Raw genomic sequence first — 19480 nt, 5'->3', positions numbered from 1 at the left:
AAAAATATGTTTTCCAAGTATGGATCTTTGTTTCCAGTAAGTTTCAGCCATGTAACTTATGACCATATAAAAAGCCCCATTTTTAGGGTGTGGTCGGACATACTTTAGGGCGATCTGACTTGGGGAAAGCCCCCAAAGTTTTGGTTAGATTTTTGAAAATTGTATTTACCAAGTATGGATCTTTGTTTCTGGTAAGTTTCTGCCATGTAACTTATGACCATATAAAAAGCCCCATTTTTAGGGTGTGGTCGGACATACTTTAGAGCGATCTGACCTGGGGAAAGCCCCCAAATTTTTGGTTAGATTTATGAAAATTGTATTTACCAAGTGTGGATCTTCGTTTCTGGTAAGTTTCAGCCATGTAACTGATGACCATATTATTAGCCCCGTGAGGCGATATTGGGCGTGGTCTGACTTGGGGAAAGCCCCGGAAATTTTGGTTAGATTTGTGAAATATTTACTCCGACTATGGATACCATTGTCCCTACAAAGTTTCAGCCATGTAACTTATGACCTAATTTTAAGCCCCCTGGGGGCTACTTTAAGGTGCTGCTGCGGCTATACGCCCCAGCAGTGCCCGATCTGACCAACTGATTTTTACTCCTACCAACACCTGCTACAAATTTGGGGATCAAACCTTTTGTAACTGATGACCATATTATTTTGTCATTAGCTCCTGGACTATCATTTTTATACACCCACATTGAAATGTGGACGTATATTGCCGTCGCCCCTGTCCGTCCGTCTGTCCGTCGTCCACAATTTCTTGTGAACGCTCTAACGCCAAAAGTTATCATCCAATTGTTTTAAAATTGATATATGTTGTTTACATTAGTGAGATGAAGAAGCCTATTTAATTTCAATAATTTGTGTTTATGTCTAGAGTTATGGCCCTTGTTTCACTTTATTGAACCTTGTGAACGCTCCAACGCCAAAAGTTATCATCCGATCTTTCTGAAATTTATATGCATTATTTAGATTACTGAAACGAAGAAGCCTATTAAATGTCAGCAATTTCCGTTTATTACGTCTAGAGTTATGGCCCTTGTTTCACTTTATTGATCCTTGTGAACGCTCTTACGTCAAAAGTTATCGTCCGATCTTTCTGAAATTTATTTGCATTATTTAGATTCCTGAAACGAAGAAGCCTATGGAATTTCAGCAATTTCTGTTAATTACGTCTAGAGTTATGGCCCATGTTTCACTTTATTGATCCTTGTGAACTCTCTAACGTCAAAAGTTATCATTCGATCTTTCTGAAAATTATATGCATTATTTAAATTAGTGAGACGAAAAAGCCTATTGAATTTCAGCAATTTCCGTTAATTATGTCTAGAGTTATGGCCCTTGTTTCACTTTATTGAACCTTGTGAACGCTCCATCACCAAAAGTTATCACCGAATCTTTGTGAAATGTATATGCATTATTTAGATTAGTGAAACGAAAAAGCCTGTTGAATTTCAGCAATTTTTGTTTATTACGTCTAGAGTTATGGCCCTTGTTTCACTTTATTGATCCTTGTGAATGCTCCAACGCCAAAAGTTATCACCCGATCTTTGTGAAATTTATATGCATGATTTAAATTAGTGAAACGAAAAAGCCTATTGAATTTCAGCAATTTACAATAATTACTTCTAGAGTTATTGCCCTTGTTTCATTTTGTTAAACCTTGTTAATGCTCGATTGATGAAAGTTATCATCCGATATGTATGAAATTTATATGCATTATTTAAATTAGTAAAACGAAAAAGCCTGTCAAATTTCAACAATTTCTGTAGATTACTTCCAGAGTTGAGACCCTTGTTTCAGTTTGTAGAACCTTGTAAACCCTCAAAACGACAAAATTTATAATCTGATTTGTATGGAACTGTCTTGTAAAGACCCCCAATTACCTACAAAGGAATAAATATTTGACAACCCTTGTCAACCGCTCGGACGATTTAGCTGCTGTGGGGGTATGTTTTGTTGCCTGGCAACCTATCTTAATAATTAATGTGATATGAGTTGAAATATTGGTGGATTTGGGTCTCTCAATATGCAGGATAGAGGATCCGAACCCAGCCTCATTTCTTATTTGATGTGTGAGAGGGTATAATTGTGCTGAAAGATAAGAAATGGACTTTCTTTATGCCAGCCCATAAATTTATATGCTAATTTGCCAAATACGAGAGCCACAGTCAGGACTGGATTTAGGCCTTGGGGTGGCACGGGGTACATAGAAATAAATTACATAAATTAAAAAGTGAACTGAAATAATTGATAAAGTGATATAGGATGGAGGGCATGTATGTAGTCCTTGAGATTGGATTACAGAACAATGGTTCCTTGTATACTTGGTTTGCAATTAAAAAAACTTTCCGCTGTCTGGGTAAAATTTCCCTCATAGCATGCGACATGGGATATTTTTGTCATTATTAGTCCAGTTGGTGCAGAAAAGTAAGACTCTAAAGCCATTTCATTTCATTGCTGCTATTAAAATATGGATGAGAAGAACAGTGGTGCGATTCCCATAAGGACTCAGACCTATAATTGCTTCCTCTACACGATGCATGAATGTAGTGCATTTATTTATAGCAATTATCTCTTTCTCTTTTTTTGCATGGCAAATTTTGTTGACCTTTTTGTCTAGATTGAAGAAGAGTGTTTGAATTTTCTGCCAGCTTTTGGTGAATAGTCATGATTTGGAGGTGAATGGATCAGAAAGTATAATTAGAGCGTTTGATGTGGTCTAATTTTCAATGATGCAAAGTCCACGTGGCTAATCATAACCTTATAATACTCTTCACTACATATATATATAGGTGTTATTTTAAAATAGTAATTTTGTAACACGAAATGAAAAAAATTTGGATAGGTACGACCTGTGCACTTTAGATAATAAGGTCGGTCAATAACCGATTCACTTTAAATTTATACACAGTGTTTAAGGTCATGAGATGAAGAAGCCTGGTAATTTTCAGTGATTTCTGCCAGAGTTATGGCCCTTGATCACTTCAAAAAATCTTGTGGACACCCTAGAGGTCAAATTTAATATCAGATTGACTTTAAATTTATACAGTGTTTAAGGCCACGAGACGAAGAAGCCTATTGATTTTCAGATAATTACTGCCAGAGTTAAATATCCGATTGACTTTAAATTTATACACAGTGTTTGAGGTCATGAGACAAAGAATCATATTGATTTTCAACGCTTTCCAATAATTACTGCCAAAGTTATGGCCCTTGATCACTTTGAAAAACCTTGTGACGCTCCAGGGACTAAAGTTATCATCCGATTGACTTCAGATTGGTACACAGAGTTTAAGGTCTTGAGACGAACAAGTATATTGATTTTCAATGAATTTTTATGACTTGAACAGCTAAATCCATGATGTTATAAGTTTCGTACACTAAATGTTAGCATGGGTCAGAACTTTATAAAAACCAAACACATACTAATGGTTTTCTGATAATTACTTAATGAGTTGTTACTCTTAATCAGATTTTAATGTATTATAAATGTTTCATTACCGAAAAAAGTAAAAATATATGACAACTCTTGTTGACTGCCAGGACGATTTAGCTGCTGGCAACCAATCTTGTGTCAACGGGTCAAACATAAGCGTGCGGTGCCTGGTACCGTGCCAATCTGAGAACGGTTTCAGTGCGGATGACTGCCCATGCGTGAAATTTGACAGCTCTGTCATCAGTTCTGTCAATTAACCGCCATAATTGTTTTCATCCGGGTAACTTACTGACTGAAATTAACTTTTCTGTGAGGAGTTCAACATTTGGCGTGCCTGGCACGGTTCTGAGACCGGTAATGTAAACGGGCCAATTTCTGGAAATGTAACGCGGCCAAGTGTAAACAGGGTTATAGAGTCAAGTGGCATGGTTTCCATCCCAATGGTGTAGGTGACAAGGAGCACGGTCACTTGTCCAACCTTGTGCTGCTCTGGGTTCTTCCCACTGCTGAAGGTTCATAGTGCAAGTGAATTAAAAATTGTAACATATTATGTTAGTCCATAAATGACAGTTTGTGTTGAGTGGATGTTAAACCCTATTTTTCTCTATCAAAGTAACAACAACAAAATTATTTTATAAATTTTTTTTTTTTTTTTCTACACGACTGTATTATAGTAATGGTAATAAAAATTAATGGTTATTTATTGACTATGATTTAATGATGAATTTAAATTTCTTTTGTTTTGTTTGTTGAGATCTATGTACATGTAATGTAACAAACTATATACAATGTAACGTCTAAAAATACTTTAACCATTTCTGGTTATATTTATGATATAAAAATTAATACCATTTATAAGAATGCAGAAAAATAACAATTTGTTTTTGTGCTGAATTCTGCACACTAAAAAATACCGCAAACATTATATAGACTCTGTATAGGTTAAATAACTCAACCACGAAAATATTTTTTATACTTTTCTCTTTTTCAGTCACACTGGCCTTCGAAAGCATGCATCATATAGAATACATTATAATGATAAGGTATATATTATTTAAATTAAATCCATAATGGATGACTATCCTTTAAGAGTACTACATTATTGATAAGATTAGTTGTATTAATGACAACATTTATTTTATATGTTATAAAGTTAATATGTAATACTAGAATAATATAGTTTACGTAATAAATACCTTTTCTAATTCTGGACAACTAGAATTGAAGAGAAAAACAGGCTATACATTTGCTTTAACGCTTCGGTTTATTTGCAGTTGAATCTAGGTTTAAATGTGGTTAATTATTTAGCTTTGTTTTAGCAGCAAGTTTCATCAGAGCTGAACTTATGTCATTAATGACGTCAAGATTCAATAATGGTGGTCAAATGACCAGAAATGGACATTTTGTGTTAATATGGAATGTTTTCTAGTTGCTCTTGGCAATACACATCAAATTTTGGCAGCAGCAACTTTCTCAGTTTGTCTGATACAACAAGAAAGGCAATATTATCGATCTTCTGATCACAATCTGAAGAACGTAGAAAACGGTCTGAAGCAACTCCAGATTAATTTACAAAGTATCTTTGTAAAATTTTAACCATATAATATGATTTCAACAACAATAATAATAATAATCAGGGAAAGAAACAGTACCTCATTTCATTAGAGCCGTAAAAATAAATATATATACTTAGTATTAAACTATTAATGGGAGATATATCAATCTACCAAATCATTACATTAAGACAATAATATAACAATTAAAAATTCATAAAAAATAAAAACAGGGTCTTTTTTTATATCGGGTTTAAGTAATTAAAAATTTAAAACAAGAAAATAAATCAGAGCAAGCTCATCGTCTTAAAGAACTATTCCAATTTCAGAAGAATTTAGAAATCCAAAGATCATGAAGGGGGATATTTATGATAAAAGGTGCAAGATTTCAAAGCCTGATAAACATGTTGAAACATTTTTCAAATATTTCAAATAAAATAATTGAAAACCGCTCCTTTACATGATTATAATAGTTACAAATGTCAGTCTACACAGACTAATATATGGATGTATTATCTTTTTTTTTTCCCAAAACTCTAGGGAGGTCTCTTCAAACTGAAGATTAGTCCAAGATTTTTGTATATTAAATTACCTTTTACAATTAAAGGCCACATAAAAACTGAATACCAAATAATATGTTAAATATGAACTCTGATTTAAATTATCTATGGATATACATAAAGATTGAATAAAAATTTAAGGTTTTTTTTGTTGTTTTTTTTCATTTAAATCTGAATGCTAGCATCTGTACAATCTAGAATATAAAACCAATAAATCATACTTAGTCGAACTCTCAGGAGATGTAAATAACTCTTTAAATACAATCGTAACCTCTTCAATACATGCTTTAAAAACCTCAGAATATGTAAGTTGAATAATTAATAGTACAAAGTTGAAACGTTTAGTATACTGGACAAAGATAGGGGTATTGGAGTTACTACACAAGAAACAAACAGAAAAAATAGCACTATTTAAAATGGCTACCTCACAACTAAAGCCCTACAAAAGCCAATTCAGACATGCTTGACCACAGTTTTTTGATTAGTTGAAAATTTGGTAAAGATTGCTTAAAATAAATTCATTACTTGACTGATTAAAATGATCGAATGAGAATTAATGAAATGATTCAACCACTATTGAATGATGTGATATGAATGAAATAAAGGATTATCTTTATTGGGGTGTGGTGAATTTCAGTCATCGAGGTAGTAACAAATGATAAACATAGCACAAATAAAAACATCTAATCACTGACTACTATCTTTAAAGAGAACTGGGCTTTGCCGTAGTTCTTCAAACAAATTTTGATTTTGATATTTAAATAAAGCACTAGGAGCCATAGAGGTAGCCATTTTAATTTTCAGTACCAAAATTTGGAATAAAGTTCTGAAGAAAAAAAGCACTGAAAAAAATCCCAAACCAACTCAAGAATTTCCCTTTTCAAATTCACAAAGACAGAATAGAAATATTAGAAATAGGTAATGACATTTTTTTTTTTTTTTTTTCAACAAAAAAATTGATATATTTAATATTCTTGCGATCACATTTTTTTCAGGATTTTTTATATTCAAAAATACAAAATATTCTATGAAACTAGTACTTTGAGCTTTTTTCCCTGATATATATATATGTATATATATATATATATATATATATATATATTTCGGTTTTTTTATGTTGAATTTATATAAAACTACATCTTTATATATATTTCACAATATGGAATTAATAATATATGGACGTGATAACTAGAGTTGAATAAAAATTTATATATCGCTGTTCCATCATGACTTTCCTTTTGGTGCCATTCTCATAACCATGTTAATAAATTGTCCATTTTATTAGACTGAAGAACATTTTCCACATCTTTTAATAAATCATTACTGATAGCTTCCTGAAAATAATAAGTTTTAATTAATATGAAAAGACAATAATATTTTATTAGTTTAAGAGCCACTTTCTGTAAGATTCAGGCAAGGCCCTTAAGTGACCACCTTCAAATTCTTTAATTTTTCAACATTATGTACCATTTAGTACTAAGTACTACTATCACATTTCTAAATAAAAAAATCATTATTTTTTGTCGGTTGCCGATATATGGGAGCTTGAAAATTGACACAAATTTTCAAAAATAGCTTTTGGAGAACTTTAACTGAAAAATTACAACAAAGTACATGGTTACCCATAGGTTATTTGGTTGGTTCTTGTTAACTGCTAGGAGTAGAGATGAAAAATAGTGAAAAACCTGTGGGATACCTTTGGCTTACCAAAGTGTCGTGGCTCAAAAGTACGCGAAAATGAATTTTCGAGCTTTTTCAATGGTCATTTTCTCCAAAAGCCATAGGTATCCCATAATTTTCTTTTGTGATATTGCAAGATTACCTACATAATGTCTCTAAAACACAAAAACATTCATGGGACACTAAAGGCTTTTGGATATATTTCAATTCAAAAATAATTTTTGTGTCCATTTTAACACTTTTTGTGAACCCATAATGGCTGATGCCCCGCGTTTATAAAAAAAACCCCAAAAAACACTAAAATTAAACCTAAAACATAAAAATATTATTTTTTAAGGAGAAACCTATGGGATATTGACCCACTCCTTTAAAAAATTAATCTTTTGTAACATGTTTTTACCAAAAAAAACTTTACTTTGACCTTGAACTTGACCCTGTGGTCCACATGACCTTTTATTAAAAAGTTAGCCCTACACAATATCAAAAATTGAAGGCATAATTTTAATTATTTGTCTGTAAAATCAAGGACCATTTCAATAAGGCTAGTCTCTGGATCCACTCAGTTGATTTCATATTTATACTTTTGCCATTTTATGCTTGCAATGTCTGTGGGTTTCTGTTTGTGTGTGGCATGGACCTCCTACATTTACTATAAGGTAAAACGGGGTGACTGACTTTGACATGCTTGTTGTTTTAATGTCAATTTGGAAAATTGTCAGCGCCAATTAGTCATATTATGTTTGTATGGCATAATGACCCATTATCTATGGAACTATGGAAGAATAACGTTGCCAATATTATTTCAATGTTACCAGTGCAAAATGCAAATGTCAGCAGTTCAAAATAACTATTTTAGTTTTACAATTTGCAATTTCTATTGCTCCACAATACCAATGTCAGTGTTAAAATTCAGAATACACTTTTCAATAATACAAAATACGGTATAATTGTTATTTTGCACATTACACGTCTCCATTCTGCATTTTGAATTATAGACAAATGCCTTATATGGAATCTCATTTGAATACAGAAAGAAGTCTGGATTAAGACGGAAACTAATAATTTAAGGTCAAGGTCAGTAGATGGAGGCCGAGATCAGACTGGCATACAATAAAGTCACCAATCATACAATAAGCTGACTTTCCATGTAACAGAGGGCAGCTGTCTAGTCATTCGGATGGTATAAAAAAACAGGTCCTGTGTACACATTGGTGTGCACATAAAAGTTCCGCTGGAATTCAATATAAGAGTAGGCCATAGCGCTGGTGCTCAAAGTCAAAGTTGGGTGGTACGAAACTCTTATTAAATGACGGGGTAAAATACCTGCGGGGCAAATATATTGTGTTCCTTTTCACTAAAAAGCAGGTATGTAAATAATTTTCTGGCGCATTTATATTTACATACCTTGAAAAAAAGATTAAAGTTGAAGTGAAGGGGTGGTATGAAGTAAAAAAACAGGGCTTATACTATAATAGAGGCGGATTAGCTATACTGGGAGCGAGAGAGAGAGAGAGAGATGGGGTTTAACGTCTAGTCCACTCGACACAAACTAGGTCATTTCGGGACTAACATATGGTTTAATTTTATTTCAATAATTCGCTTGCGCGTAGGGGTCTTTAGCAGTGGGAGGAAACCGGAGGACCCGGAGAAAACCCACGAGGTTGGACAGGCGACCCTACTCCTTGTCACGTACAACCGGGGATTCGAAATCACGCCAGTCGACTCAATGACAGACTTTATGATACAGCGCGCGCACGCTAACCATTCAGCCATCCACCCCCCTATACTGGGAGCATGACTTCATTGAAGTCATGGTCATTTAATAAATGCTAGCTTGACTTGCCCTTATTGCATGGCAAGTAGACTTATTGTATGGTGGTGACTTACATATTCCTGAAGCAATGGCCCGAGAAATCCCTCTTTGCCCATTGCTGGATTGGCTTCTGATACTTGAGTGTGCCTGTTCTTCCTGTTCAATCAAATCTATCTCAAGTACAGCAACTTGACAGCCGGTCGTTTAATCTGGGTCTTCCCTAAAACTTTGGACAGTGATTTAAGGTATTAAAAATGGTGAATGTATTGTTCGTCTCCAAACAGTATTGTTTACATTGTATCTGTGTTGATAGCCTCGTTTGTCACGCAATTTGTTTTTCTGCAATATTCTGTGATACACTGGTTAATTGAGCATAAATAAAATCGTGAGTTATGACGTGATGTTATGTAAACATATTTGGTCCAATTTGGAGCTCTGTTTAAAGTGTAATGATATTGTAACACAGTTAGCTATTGGTTGTTAATCGGACAATTGACCAGTCATAATTTGGAACAGAAATTTGCTTCCATTACAGCAGTGTTAAGTGGGATTAGCTCTAACCAAACAAAACACTGCGAGGAGTATGGGTGGCTTATTGTATGCCTGCTTGATCTCGACCCCCATGTACCTTGACCTTGTAGATTGATCGCGTAAATTATTAATTTCTGTCCTAGTCCAGGCTTTTTTCCGTGTGCGAATGAGATTCAGTATAAAGGCATTTGTCTATAATGCAAAATGCAGAATCGAGAAGTGTAAATGTGCAAAATAAGTATTATACCGTATTTTGTATTATTGAAAAGTGTATTCTGAATTTCAACACTGTGACATTGGTATTGTGTGGAGCAATAGAAATTGCAAATAGTAAAACTAAAATAGTTATTTTGAACTGCTGACATTTGCATTTTGCACTGGTAACACTGAAATAATATTGGCAACGTTATTCTTCCATAGTTCCATAGATAATGGGTCATCATGCCATACAAACATAATATGACTAATTGGCGCTGACAATTTTCCAAATTGACAAAACAACAAGCATGTCAAAGTCAGTCACCCCATTTTACCTTATAGAAAACGTAGGAGGACCATGCCACACCCAAACAGAAATCCACTAGACAAACCCACAGACATTGCAAGCAATAAACGGCAAAAGTATAAATATGAAATCATCTGAGTGGATCCAGAGACTAGCCTTATAAGCTAAAATTAAAAAACCCACGTTGTAATAAAATATAAAATATTAATTATTAACGAAGTAGGTCAATATTCAAGTAAGTTTCTCCTATTGAAATGTCCTTGATTTTACAGACAAATAAATAAAAATTATGCCTTCAATTTTTGATATTATGTAGGGCTAAATTTTTAATAAAAGGTCATCAAGGTCACATGGACCACAGGGTCAAGTTCAAGGTCAAAGGTTTTTTTTTTTGGTAAAAACATGTTACAAAAGATTTGTTTTTTAAAGGAGTGGGTCAATATCCCATAGGTTTCTCCTTAAAAAATAATATTTTTATGTTTTAGGTTTAATTTTAGTGTTTTGTTTTTTTTATAAACGCAGGGCATCAGCCATTATGGGGCTACAAAATTTATTTTTGAATTGAAATATATCCAAAAGCCTTTAGTGTCCCATGAATGTTATTGTGTTTTAGAGACATTATGTAGGTAATCTTGCAATATCACAAAAGAAAATTATGGGATACCCATGGCTTTTGGAGAAAATGACCATTGAAAAAGCTCGAAAATTCATTTTCGGGTACTTTTGAGCCACGACACTTTGGTAAGCCAAAGGTATCCCACAGGTTTTTCACTATTTTTTCATCTCTACTCATAGCAGTTAACAAGAACCAACCAAATAACCTATGGGTAACCATGTACTTTGTTGTAATTTTTCAGTTAAAGTTCTCCAAAAGCTATTTTTGAAAATTTGTGTCAATTTTCAAGCTCCCATATCTCGAGTTATGAAAACTCCTGAATGCTATACTATACAGGACAAAGTTCTTGGTAAAAAAAAGTTTTTCATTTGTTTATTTGGGTATAAGGAAAACCCTGATTTTTGATTGGATGGTTCATCGGGGCCTAACCAGAAGGCCTATCGTAATTTCAAATGCAATTTGGTGTATTATCAGTTCGAATGTAAGCACAAAATTATTCAGAACAGTGATGCATTAACTGCTTTTTATACGCCCACATTGAAATGTGGTCGTATATTGTTGTCAGCCCCATCCGTCCGCCTATTGATTTTCAGCGATTTCCGATAATTACTGCCAGAGGTATGGCCCTTGATCACTTCAAAATATCTTGTTGACGCTCTAAAGGACAAAGTTAATATCCGATTGACTTTATAATTTATACACAGTGTTTAAGGTCATGAGACGAAGAAGCCTATTGATTTTCAACGATTTTCGATAATAACTGCCTATGTTATGGGCCTTGATCACTTCGAAAAATCTTGTGGACACTCTAGAAGGTCAAAGTTAATATCCGATTGACTTTACATTTATACACAGTATTTAAGGTTATGAGACGAAGAAGCCTATTGATTTTCATCGATTTCCTATAATTACTGCTGGAGTTATGGCCCTTGATCACTTTGAAAAATCTTGTGGACGCTCTAGAGGATAAAGTTAATATCCGATCGACTTTAAATTTATACACAGTGTTTGAGGCCATGAGATAAAGAATCATATTTATTTTCAACGATTTCTGATAATAGCTGCCAGAGTTATGGCCCTTGATCACTTTGAAAAATCTTGTGACGCTCTAGAGGCTAAAGTTATCATCCGATTGACTTCAGATTGATTGAATCTTTATGACTGGAACAGCTAAATCCATGATGTTAAACGTTTTGTATACCAAATGTTAGCACGGGGCAGAACTTTTTAAAAACCAAACAAATTCTAATGGTTTTCTGATAATTACTTAATGAGTTGTTACTCTTAATCAGATTTGAATGTTTCATTACCGAAAAAAGTAAAAATATGCGACAATTCTTGTTGACTGCCCAGACGATATAGTTGCTGTGGGCGTATGTTTCGTTGCCTGGCAATGTTGACACTGAAACCACCGTTGTATACCTGTGTAATCCACAGCATAATCAAAAATAGGAATTTATTAATTATTGTTTTGTTTCTTTCCTGAGTTCTCATGACTGTATTTTTCTATCGAAAACACAAGTCGGCATTCATTCAGTCGTACCATGGAACGTATACTACGTCCATTGTCATACGCCTACTCAAAGGGTTGGAAGTCAGGTAGCACTAGCAGCCAATTTTATAACAATTATGAATTTCACACTGACCATCTACGCATGTTTTCACCTGTTTGTCACTAGTTTATAGCATTATGAAGTATTTATATCTCAATAAATAAAACACGTATTCCCCCAAGTCATCTGACCTAATTCTACCTTAACGTCACATGCTGGGAATGGAATGGAGATGCACACAGCTCGTTGACTGGTTTATTTAATCATTTAAAAAGTTCAAAACAATTTCCAGAAATAACGGCTATGAATAATTTATTGGAAAATATGATCAAATCAAATAATTAGGTCGGGAAAATATATCATATAAATTAATATAATATAATTTTAACGTAAATAAAGACGTGACGTTAGAAAGGAATTCCAGGGGGCGTTACATGTCTGCCGCACGAAGTTCATGTAATATAATGTCATGCACGTGAAATCGTCTTTTGATAATCAAATTAGGTTACAGTATTACGAATATTTTATAATCGGAATTCAACACCTCAATGGCAAATTCATTTAAAAAGCAATGTTGGGTACCATGATACTTATATTTGGTGGAATTTACGTGGATACGGATTATAGAATTGCACGAATCTATAAAAATAGTTTAAATAGCAAAAATAGTCATCTGCTAGTGCTATTTTTAAACAATAACGGTGCAGTAGGCTTGTTTAACCAGTCTTGCTAGTTACATTGCGCTGATGTGACCAGTTAAAAGAGTCTAAATATCAGATAACTCAAATAAGAAATCGAAAGTAATATATTTCGTCGCAAACGAACGTTATATTTAGATGTCTATGATACGAGGTCAGTTTGACACGAGTCAAAATTTTTTAATTCAATTTATGAGGTTAAAAGCAACAAATAAAAACGCTTTTACCAATTTAGATTATCTTTATTTATAAAAAAATGGAGGTGGGCGGAAATCTACTTCAAGATATTTTTGCCAGGCGGACAATATTGGTGCCGGGCGGTGCCGCCCGGTAATTGTAATAGTAGGCACATCCCTGAATGTGATATCTCCTTTTTTTTATCTGATTATGTTGGAATTTAAAATGTAAGTTTATAACCCAAAGATCTTGGTTCCTTTCGATATTTGCGCATATCGGACGGTAGCTTGTGGACCCTATGGAAGTCACAATATTATTCTGATTTAAAAAAATGTTTGAATATATCACCATTACACCTTAACAACGGTTGAGTTTGAATTTTGTGAAAATCGGACCAAAAATGGCGGACAAAATGGCCGCCCCTCGTACGCTAATAGTGTAAAAATATGGTATATCAAGGCTGTGGACTCTCTAGAGGTCACAATTTTCACCCGATTTTGATGAAACTTGAAATGCATGTTTATTTTAACCCAAAGATCTTGGTTGCTTTCGATATCTGATCGTACCTTCCTGCATTATGGCCCTTGATGTTACGAAAAATCTCTTTTTGTTTAGCTTATTCTCTATCCATCTCTTGTTATACTTTTTGTATGTTTCGAACTGGTGTCCTCTAATTGTCTCACATAACTATTCTTTGCAGGAATTACCGTGAGTATAATATTGGCTGCATCCTTTTTGTTACTCTTTACTACAGTCCATAACTAATTGCCTTTTTTTAACGTCACTTTAGGAATCTTTTTTTTCAGATTCTTGGTGTGAACTTACATTTAAACTAGGCACCAAATCCTCACTTTCCATATTGCTATCACCACCATCTCCGCTGCCAACATTAGATATGTCCATATTACCAAATTCACTTTGACCTTGCATTTTGGGTCCTACAATAATAAATAATATGTTATTTTCATTCCAGGTAACAGGCATGTAGAACTCGTATAATGGCATTTTGTTCTAGTTTTATGATGTAAACTGGCTGAAACATTGAAACCCAAAGGCTATATTTTGGAAAAAGTCGAGAGAGAGAGAGGTCATTTCAAGACTAATATATGGTTCAATTTTATTTCAATAATTTGCTTGTGTGAAGGGGTCTTTAGTAGTGGGAGGAAACCAGAGGACCCGGAGTAAACCCACGAGGCTGGACAGGCGACCCTACTCCTTGTCATGTACAACCGGGGAATCGAAAAGAGTCTATAGAACCTGTAGGCTATGCTGTAGTGTAAGACACAAGGGAAAACTCGTGCACTGTTTGACAAAGCTTACAAATACACTTAGCAGCACTTAATCACATTTTCAGTATTTTACAAACAATTCTTTCTAGATCACCTTATGCCATTTTTTTCAATGTGTTCACATAGTTAACAAATTTTAGATGTTCTGTTGTATTCGACAATGATGTAGCGCCAAATGCATCTTCTATTTTTCATGACTAACAAAAACAACCTAGCACATGACACCATCATAATAATTCATAAAGTGCACATAAGATGGGCTTGGGGACTTTTCGATACGTGTAGCCAATTGATGGTTACTATATCAACTTTACGGCAAGTTCACACCAATCTGATTGAAATTAATTCAGTTATCTTCACTCAAAGTCGTAAAAATAGACCTCTCGTAAAAACGACTTTGACAATTATCGAAAACACTCTTAATCCCCTCAGACGCCAGTGACCGAATGCATATTCGGAATGTTTATTCCTTAATTACCTACATACAGCCGGCGTGTGTATTCATTAATGCCTGACTGATTCCTTAATCCCCCTAATTAAATAAAACAATTGACTACAGAATAATTTGTTTTGCAATTCATTTTTATTTAAGATCCAATTTAGAATTTGTTTCATAATATACGGTCGCTCTCGTTTCTCACGACAGCAATTTTAATACCCTCTAACATCGTGTGCAGTCCAATCATATCGAGATACATTTTCGTTAAAAGAGTATTGTGGTTCTAATTTAAAAGAGTTCAGGAATAAAAAGATGCGGTCATGCAAAATGTATCATAAAAGTCAAACATGATTGAAAAGCGATTTTTAAATGACGATCCGTTATCATCGTACGGCGGATTTGACATTATTACTCTGAAATAGACCCAAAAATTGAAATACGAAAAAATATCTCAATAAGCTTATACGTTAGAATTAACAATACAAATAAATTTTGTTGGTAACCATCTAAATGGAATAACAGACAGATTGAGAAGGGTCATCTAACTATTTTTGTGTATTGATAATAATATGGCAATCCGAATAAAGTTATAAAGACTTGGGGTCATAAATTAATTTACATCAGTGTTAGCAGTGATTGTTAGTGGGATTAAGAATGCTGATTAGGTAATTATCTTTTTTGCGTCAGCCAGGTCAAAGACATCACTCTAGGTGGAACGTGTGCGTAGTATCCACGAATGGTAGAATCGTAAACACACACATATTAATTGTATAAAATAATTAAGTTTTACTCATCAGTTGTTTATAATTATTATTTACCCAATAATTATTGCTCACCGGTGTTTTTGTAATCAGGTAGCCTCATATTATTTGTTGACTGGCGTTTAAACAACACTTAATTGACTCGATATGAAATCTGAATATAAATTATTCAAGGAATAAACTTTTGTGATACTATTAGGTTATCTTCTTTATAATAAAAGTATTTTACAATTGCATTGACAGTTTAATCACTCACCAAACGGCATCAGGAACTCTGCGTATGATCAAGTGTATTTGATATTCATGTCCATGAATCCCATGCAATTTTCGCGCCAAAGTTTAACCTCAGTTATTACGCCCGTAGTGCATGGAACCGTACATGGCAATAAGATTCCCAGCGTTGATTGGCTGAGAAATGAGGGCGATCTATGCATGGTCATCGGAAAATTCCATATTCGCTGTGAATTTCAAATGGAGTTCTTTGTGTATAGAAATGATTATCATTATTATATATAGCAAATAATGAATATATCGACAATTGACTGGCACCATTTGTATTTCTGTACTTATAGAGAATAGTTTGGGATATCAAGTATTACGGGGTTACCGGTAAATGCGCTAATTGCTTAGGTCGTCTTCAGTTGTCACGGGGCCTATTTAAACAATGGCACCTTAAATGGATCTACGGCATGATACAGCATTTTAAATTCACTCTAAAATATTCCAATCACAAATGTGTAATCTATAACAACGCAAGACGATAATTTGGTGATTATGATTATGCCAGTCACATGTTAATTGGGCTGACACGTACACACTTGTCAACTGGTGGTGTGTTTTGTATAGATAATGTATATAATATGTGTAGTGCCTGTGACGTCACCAGCCAATCAACCGGATTAAGGTTGTAATTGAAAATTTTAAAACCGTTTTTGGCTTTTGGATACATAAACCTCAATAGCTGAATTAATTTTAATCAGATTGGTTTGAACTTGCCGTAAAATGGATATAGTAACCATTGGCTACAAGTACATTCAATTAAGATTTTTAATCTTTAAGCTAGGTTAGCAATGGAAGAACCCATAAGTTACATATGAAATGATACCCTAACCTATACTATTCAAAAAAAGTAGGGGATATTTGATTTTTAAGTGTTATTAAAGTCACCTAATGAAACTGACGAAGAAACAAATGACAAAATGAAATGAAGTTCACATTCATCGATTTATTCCAAATGATCGTTAGACTAAGTAAGGCACAGACTGACCATTATAAGGGTAAAATGATACCCGGGGTCAAACAGCAAAGTTACCACAGCATCACAACCAAGTCAGTAACGGGTAAATCCTTCTCTGTTTGCCAAACAAGCATTGATCCGACGTGGCATACTCCTAATGAGACGTCTAAGGTCATTTTGGTCCAGATTGTGCCATTCCTGTTGCAACGCAGCAGCAAGTTCTTGGACATTGGCAGGACGTTGTTGACGTTGACGTAACCTCTGTCCAAGCATGTCCCAGACATGCTCGATGGGGGAGAGGTCGGGACTCAGTGCTGGCCAAGGTAATGTGGTGATGTTCTGTTGTTGGAGGTAACCTGTAACGATCCTGGCCCTGTGACATCTTGCGTTGTCATCCTGGAAGATGAAACGGCAGCCATGACGTCGTGCGAACGGCACAACATGGACTGCCAAGATGTTGTCCCGGTAGTACTGGCCTGTAACACGCCCTGCAACAACATGTAAAGCCGTTCTTCCAGCAACAGTGATGCCTCCCCACACCATAACAGAACCACCCCCAAATCGATCATGTCTGATGACGTTAACGTCTTGGAAGCGCTCGTTTCGACGACGCCACACCCTCCTACGTCTGTCCAAAAAATCAACAGTGAACCTTGACTCATCTGAAAACATCACATTGCTCCAGCGTCGATTATCCCAGTGTTGACGATCCCTACACCAACGACGTCTTGCCTGAATGTGATGATCTCTCAAACAAGGGATCACGCGAGGACGTCAGGCGCGAAGGTGACCCCTATGCAGTCGATTCCGAATCGTCTGGCCACTCACTCTCACACCAGTGTCTGTTTGAAGACGAGCGCTGATCTGATTTGCTGTGATGACACGATTTCTCAAGGCCAAGGTACGGATAAATCGATCCTGGGCTTGAGTTGTCGCCCTTGGTCGACCTGAGCGTGGTCTGTCCTGTACAGATTGTGTATCACGGTATCTGGACCATAGCCTGCTTATGACAGACTGAGAAACATTCATCGTCCGCGCCACAACCGCCTGTGTTGTGCCGATCTGTAGCATGCCAAGGGCACGTAACCTTTCATTTTGGGTAAGCCGACGCATATCAAAATTTGTTTTCTGGTCACTAAAACAATTAAACTGATGTTTCCACCCTGGAATTCAATGCCACAATGACTGTAACATTCAAAGTCCGAGTCGTGCAAATCTTGGGTTGGACCCCCATGATGATCCCAAGCATCACCTGCATTCCATGCGGTAGCTATTGGTGCGTTTGGGCGTCACATGTAACTGAAAATGTTTCTTCTGTTAGGTTCTATAGTGACTTTTTTCGTAGTCATTTGCATATTTTAGTATTATGCCCCCAAAATCAAATATCCCCTACTTTTTTGAATAGTATATAATCGTTTTACAAGATTTCAATAACAGCAGCAATAAATCTCAAATTTATCAGGGTTTCTCCTGTCTCGCTGAAACGGCTCACCAGTAGAGTGATAGCATTTCCAGCTAGGTAAATTTTCCTTGTCAACCCTTCAGGCATCATCCCTTACAAGTGAAGGCCCAAAGACAAAGGGAACATGAATTTTTAATTCTATCCATTATTGAATTCACCTAATAAAATTCATTATATATACAAACCTGTTTACAGGTTAGCAGTTCCATTAAAGAAAGAATTGTTTAGGCAAACATACAAAAGTCATATTTTATAAAACAAACAATGAATGAAGATATTTTATGCAGTTACAATTAATTTAGTATTTAAATACATGTAATTGTTTGCTGATCTTCAAAAAACGTCAGCTTTAAATTGCCCATATCAAAATAGAAAGCTCTCTTTTCCACAAAACTTCTAGATTATATCCTTTATATATTTAAAAATATTGAAAAGATTTTGCATACCCCCATCTTGCGAATCCATTTCTTCCATATTGCCAAGGAAATCATCAGGAGTTCTTGAAAGGCTATAACTTGTCCCCATTCCACCTATAAATAAATAGATACAATCTTTAAATGTTTATGAGGCTGGTATGCATCAAGGAAGAATAAGGGTTAAGTAATTCCATCCAGAGCTGTAATTATATACACGTAGGCATACTAGCCATAATTCATATGTGCATGTCATCATATTGAACAAAGTATCTTTCAAGTATGTGCAATGCAAGATACAAACAATACAGTGGAAATATTTATATATGGTAGTCAGTTATGATGACATTGTTGTATAACTTTATGTGTCTATCTAGAAGACAAAATTTTCTATTTTCAGTCAGAACTGAGATCAGCAAACAGACTTACCAAGCCCACTGTCGGAACTTTCTTGCCTCGTGTGATCGGACGTGCCCGATTGACTCAAAAATGGATCAGTAACAGAGGTCATCTCACTGGCCTGCGAAATCACGATATCACCACCGGTGTCATTAGGTTGTATGTTGCCAGTACGGAGCATCAATTCCTGAAAATTATAAAACATATTCTGTTTGTTCAACATGAGGTATTAGTACCCACTTTACGTTGGCACAGTTCAACTTTACTTTTCTTGAATAACCTATACATCAAATTTAATAAGATAGGTTGCCAGGCATCAAAACATACGCCCACAGCAGCTAAATTGTCC

At 34.9% G+C, this 19480-nt stretch overlaps 1 protein-coding gene across 3 annotated transcripts in view; it reads right to left on the bottom strand.

The window, feature by feature from the left end:
- Positions 1-4072: 4072 nt before the first annotated feature.
- The window catches only part of LOC126807773 (transcriptional coactivator YAP1), a 94967-nt gene continuing 79559 nt past the window's right edge, over positions 4073-19480 (bottom strand). For 2 of the 3 annotated variants that reach the window (XM_050532580.2, XM_050532591.2), the window contains exons 4-7: positions 19162-19318; positions 18766-18849; positions 13957-14069; positions 4073-6892 (exon numbers count right to left, since the gene is read on the bottom strand). In XM_050532580.2, coding sequence (XP_050388537.1) covers positions 6809-6892; positions 13957-14069; positions 18766-18849; positions 19162-19318 — 438 coding nt within the window. In that variant the 3' untranslated portion in view covers positions 4073-6808. Of the gene's footprint in view, positions 6893-13956; positions 14070-18765; positions 18850-19161; positions 19340-19480 lie in introns of all 3 variants that reach the window. The other variant, XM_050532570.2, reaches the window with a different exon arrangement.

The sequence above is a fragment of the Patella vulgata genome, chromosome 1 (genome assembly GCF_932274485.2).
Source record: "Patella vulgata chromosome 1, xgPatVulg1.2, whole genome shotgun sequence".
Classification (NCBI taxonomy): domain Eukaryota; kingdom Metazoa; phylum Mollusca; class Gastropoda; family Patellidae; genus Patella; species Patella vulgata.
The sequence above is the reverse complement of the archived record's forward strand: the minus strand, read 5'-3'. Positions and strand labels throughout refer to the sequence as shown.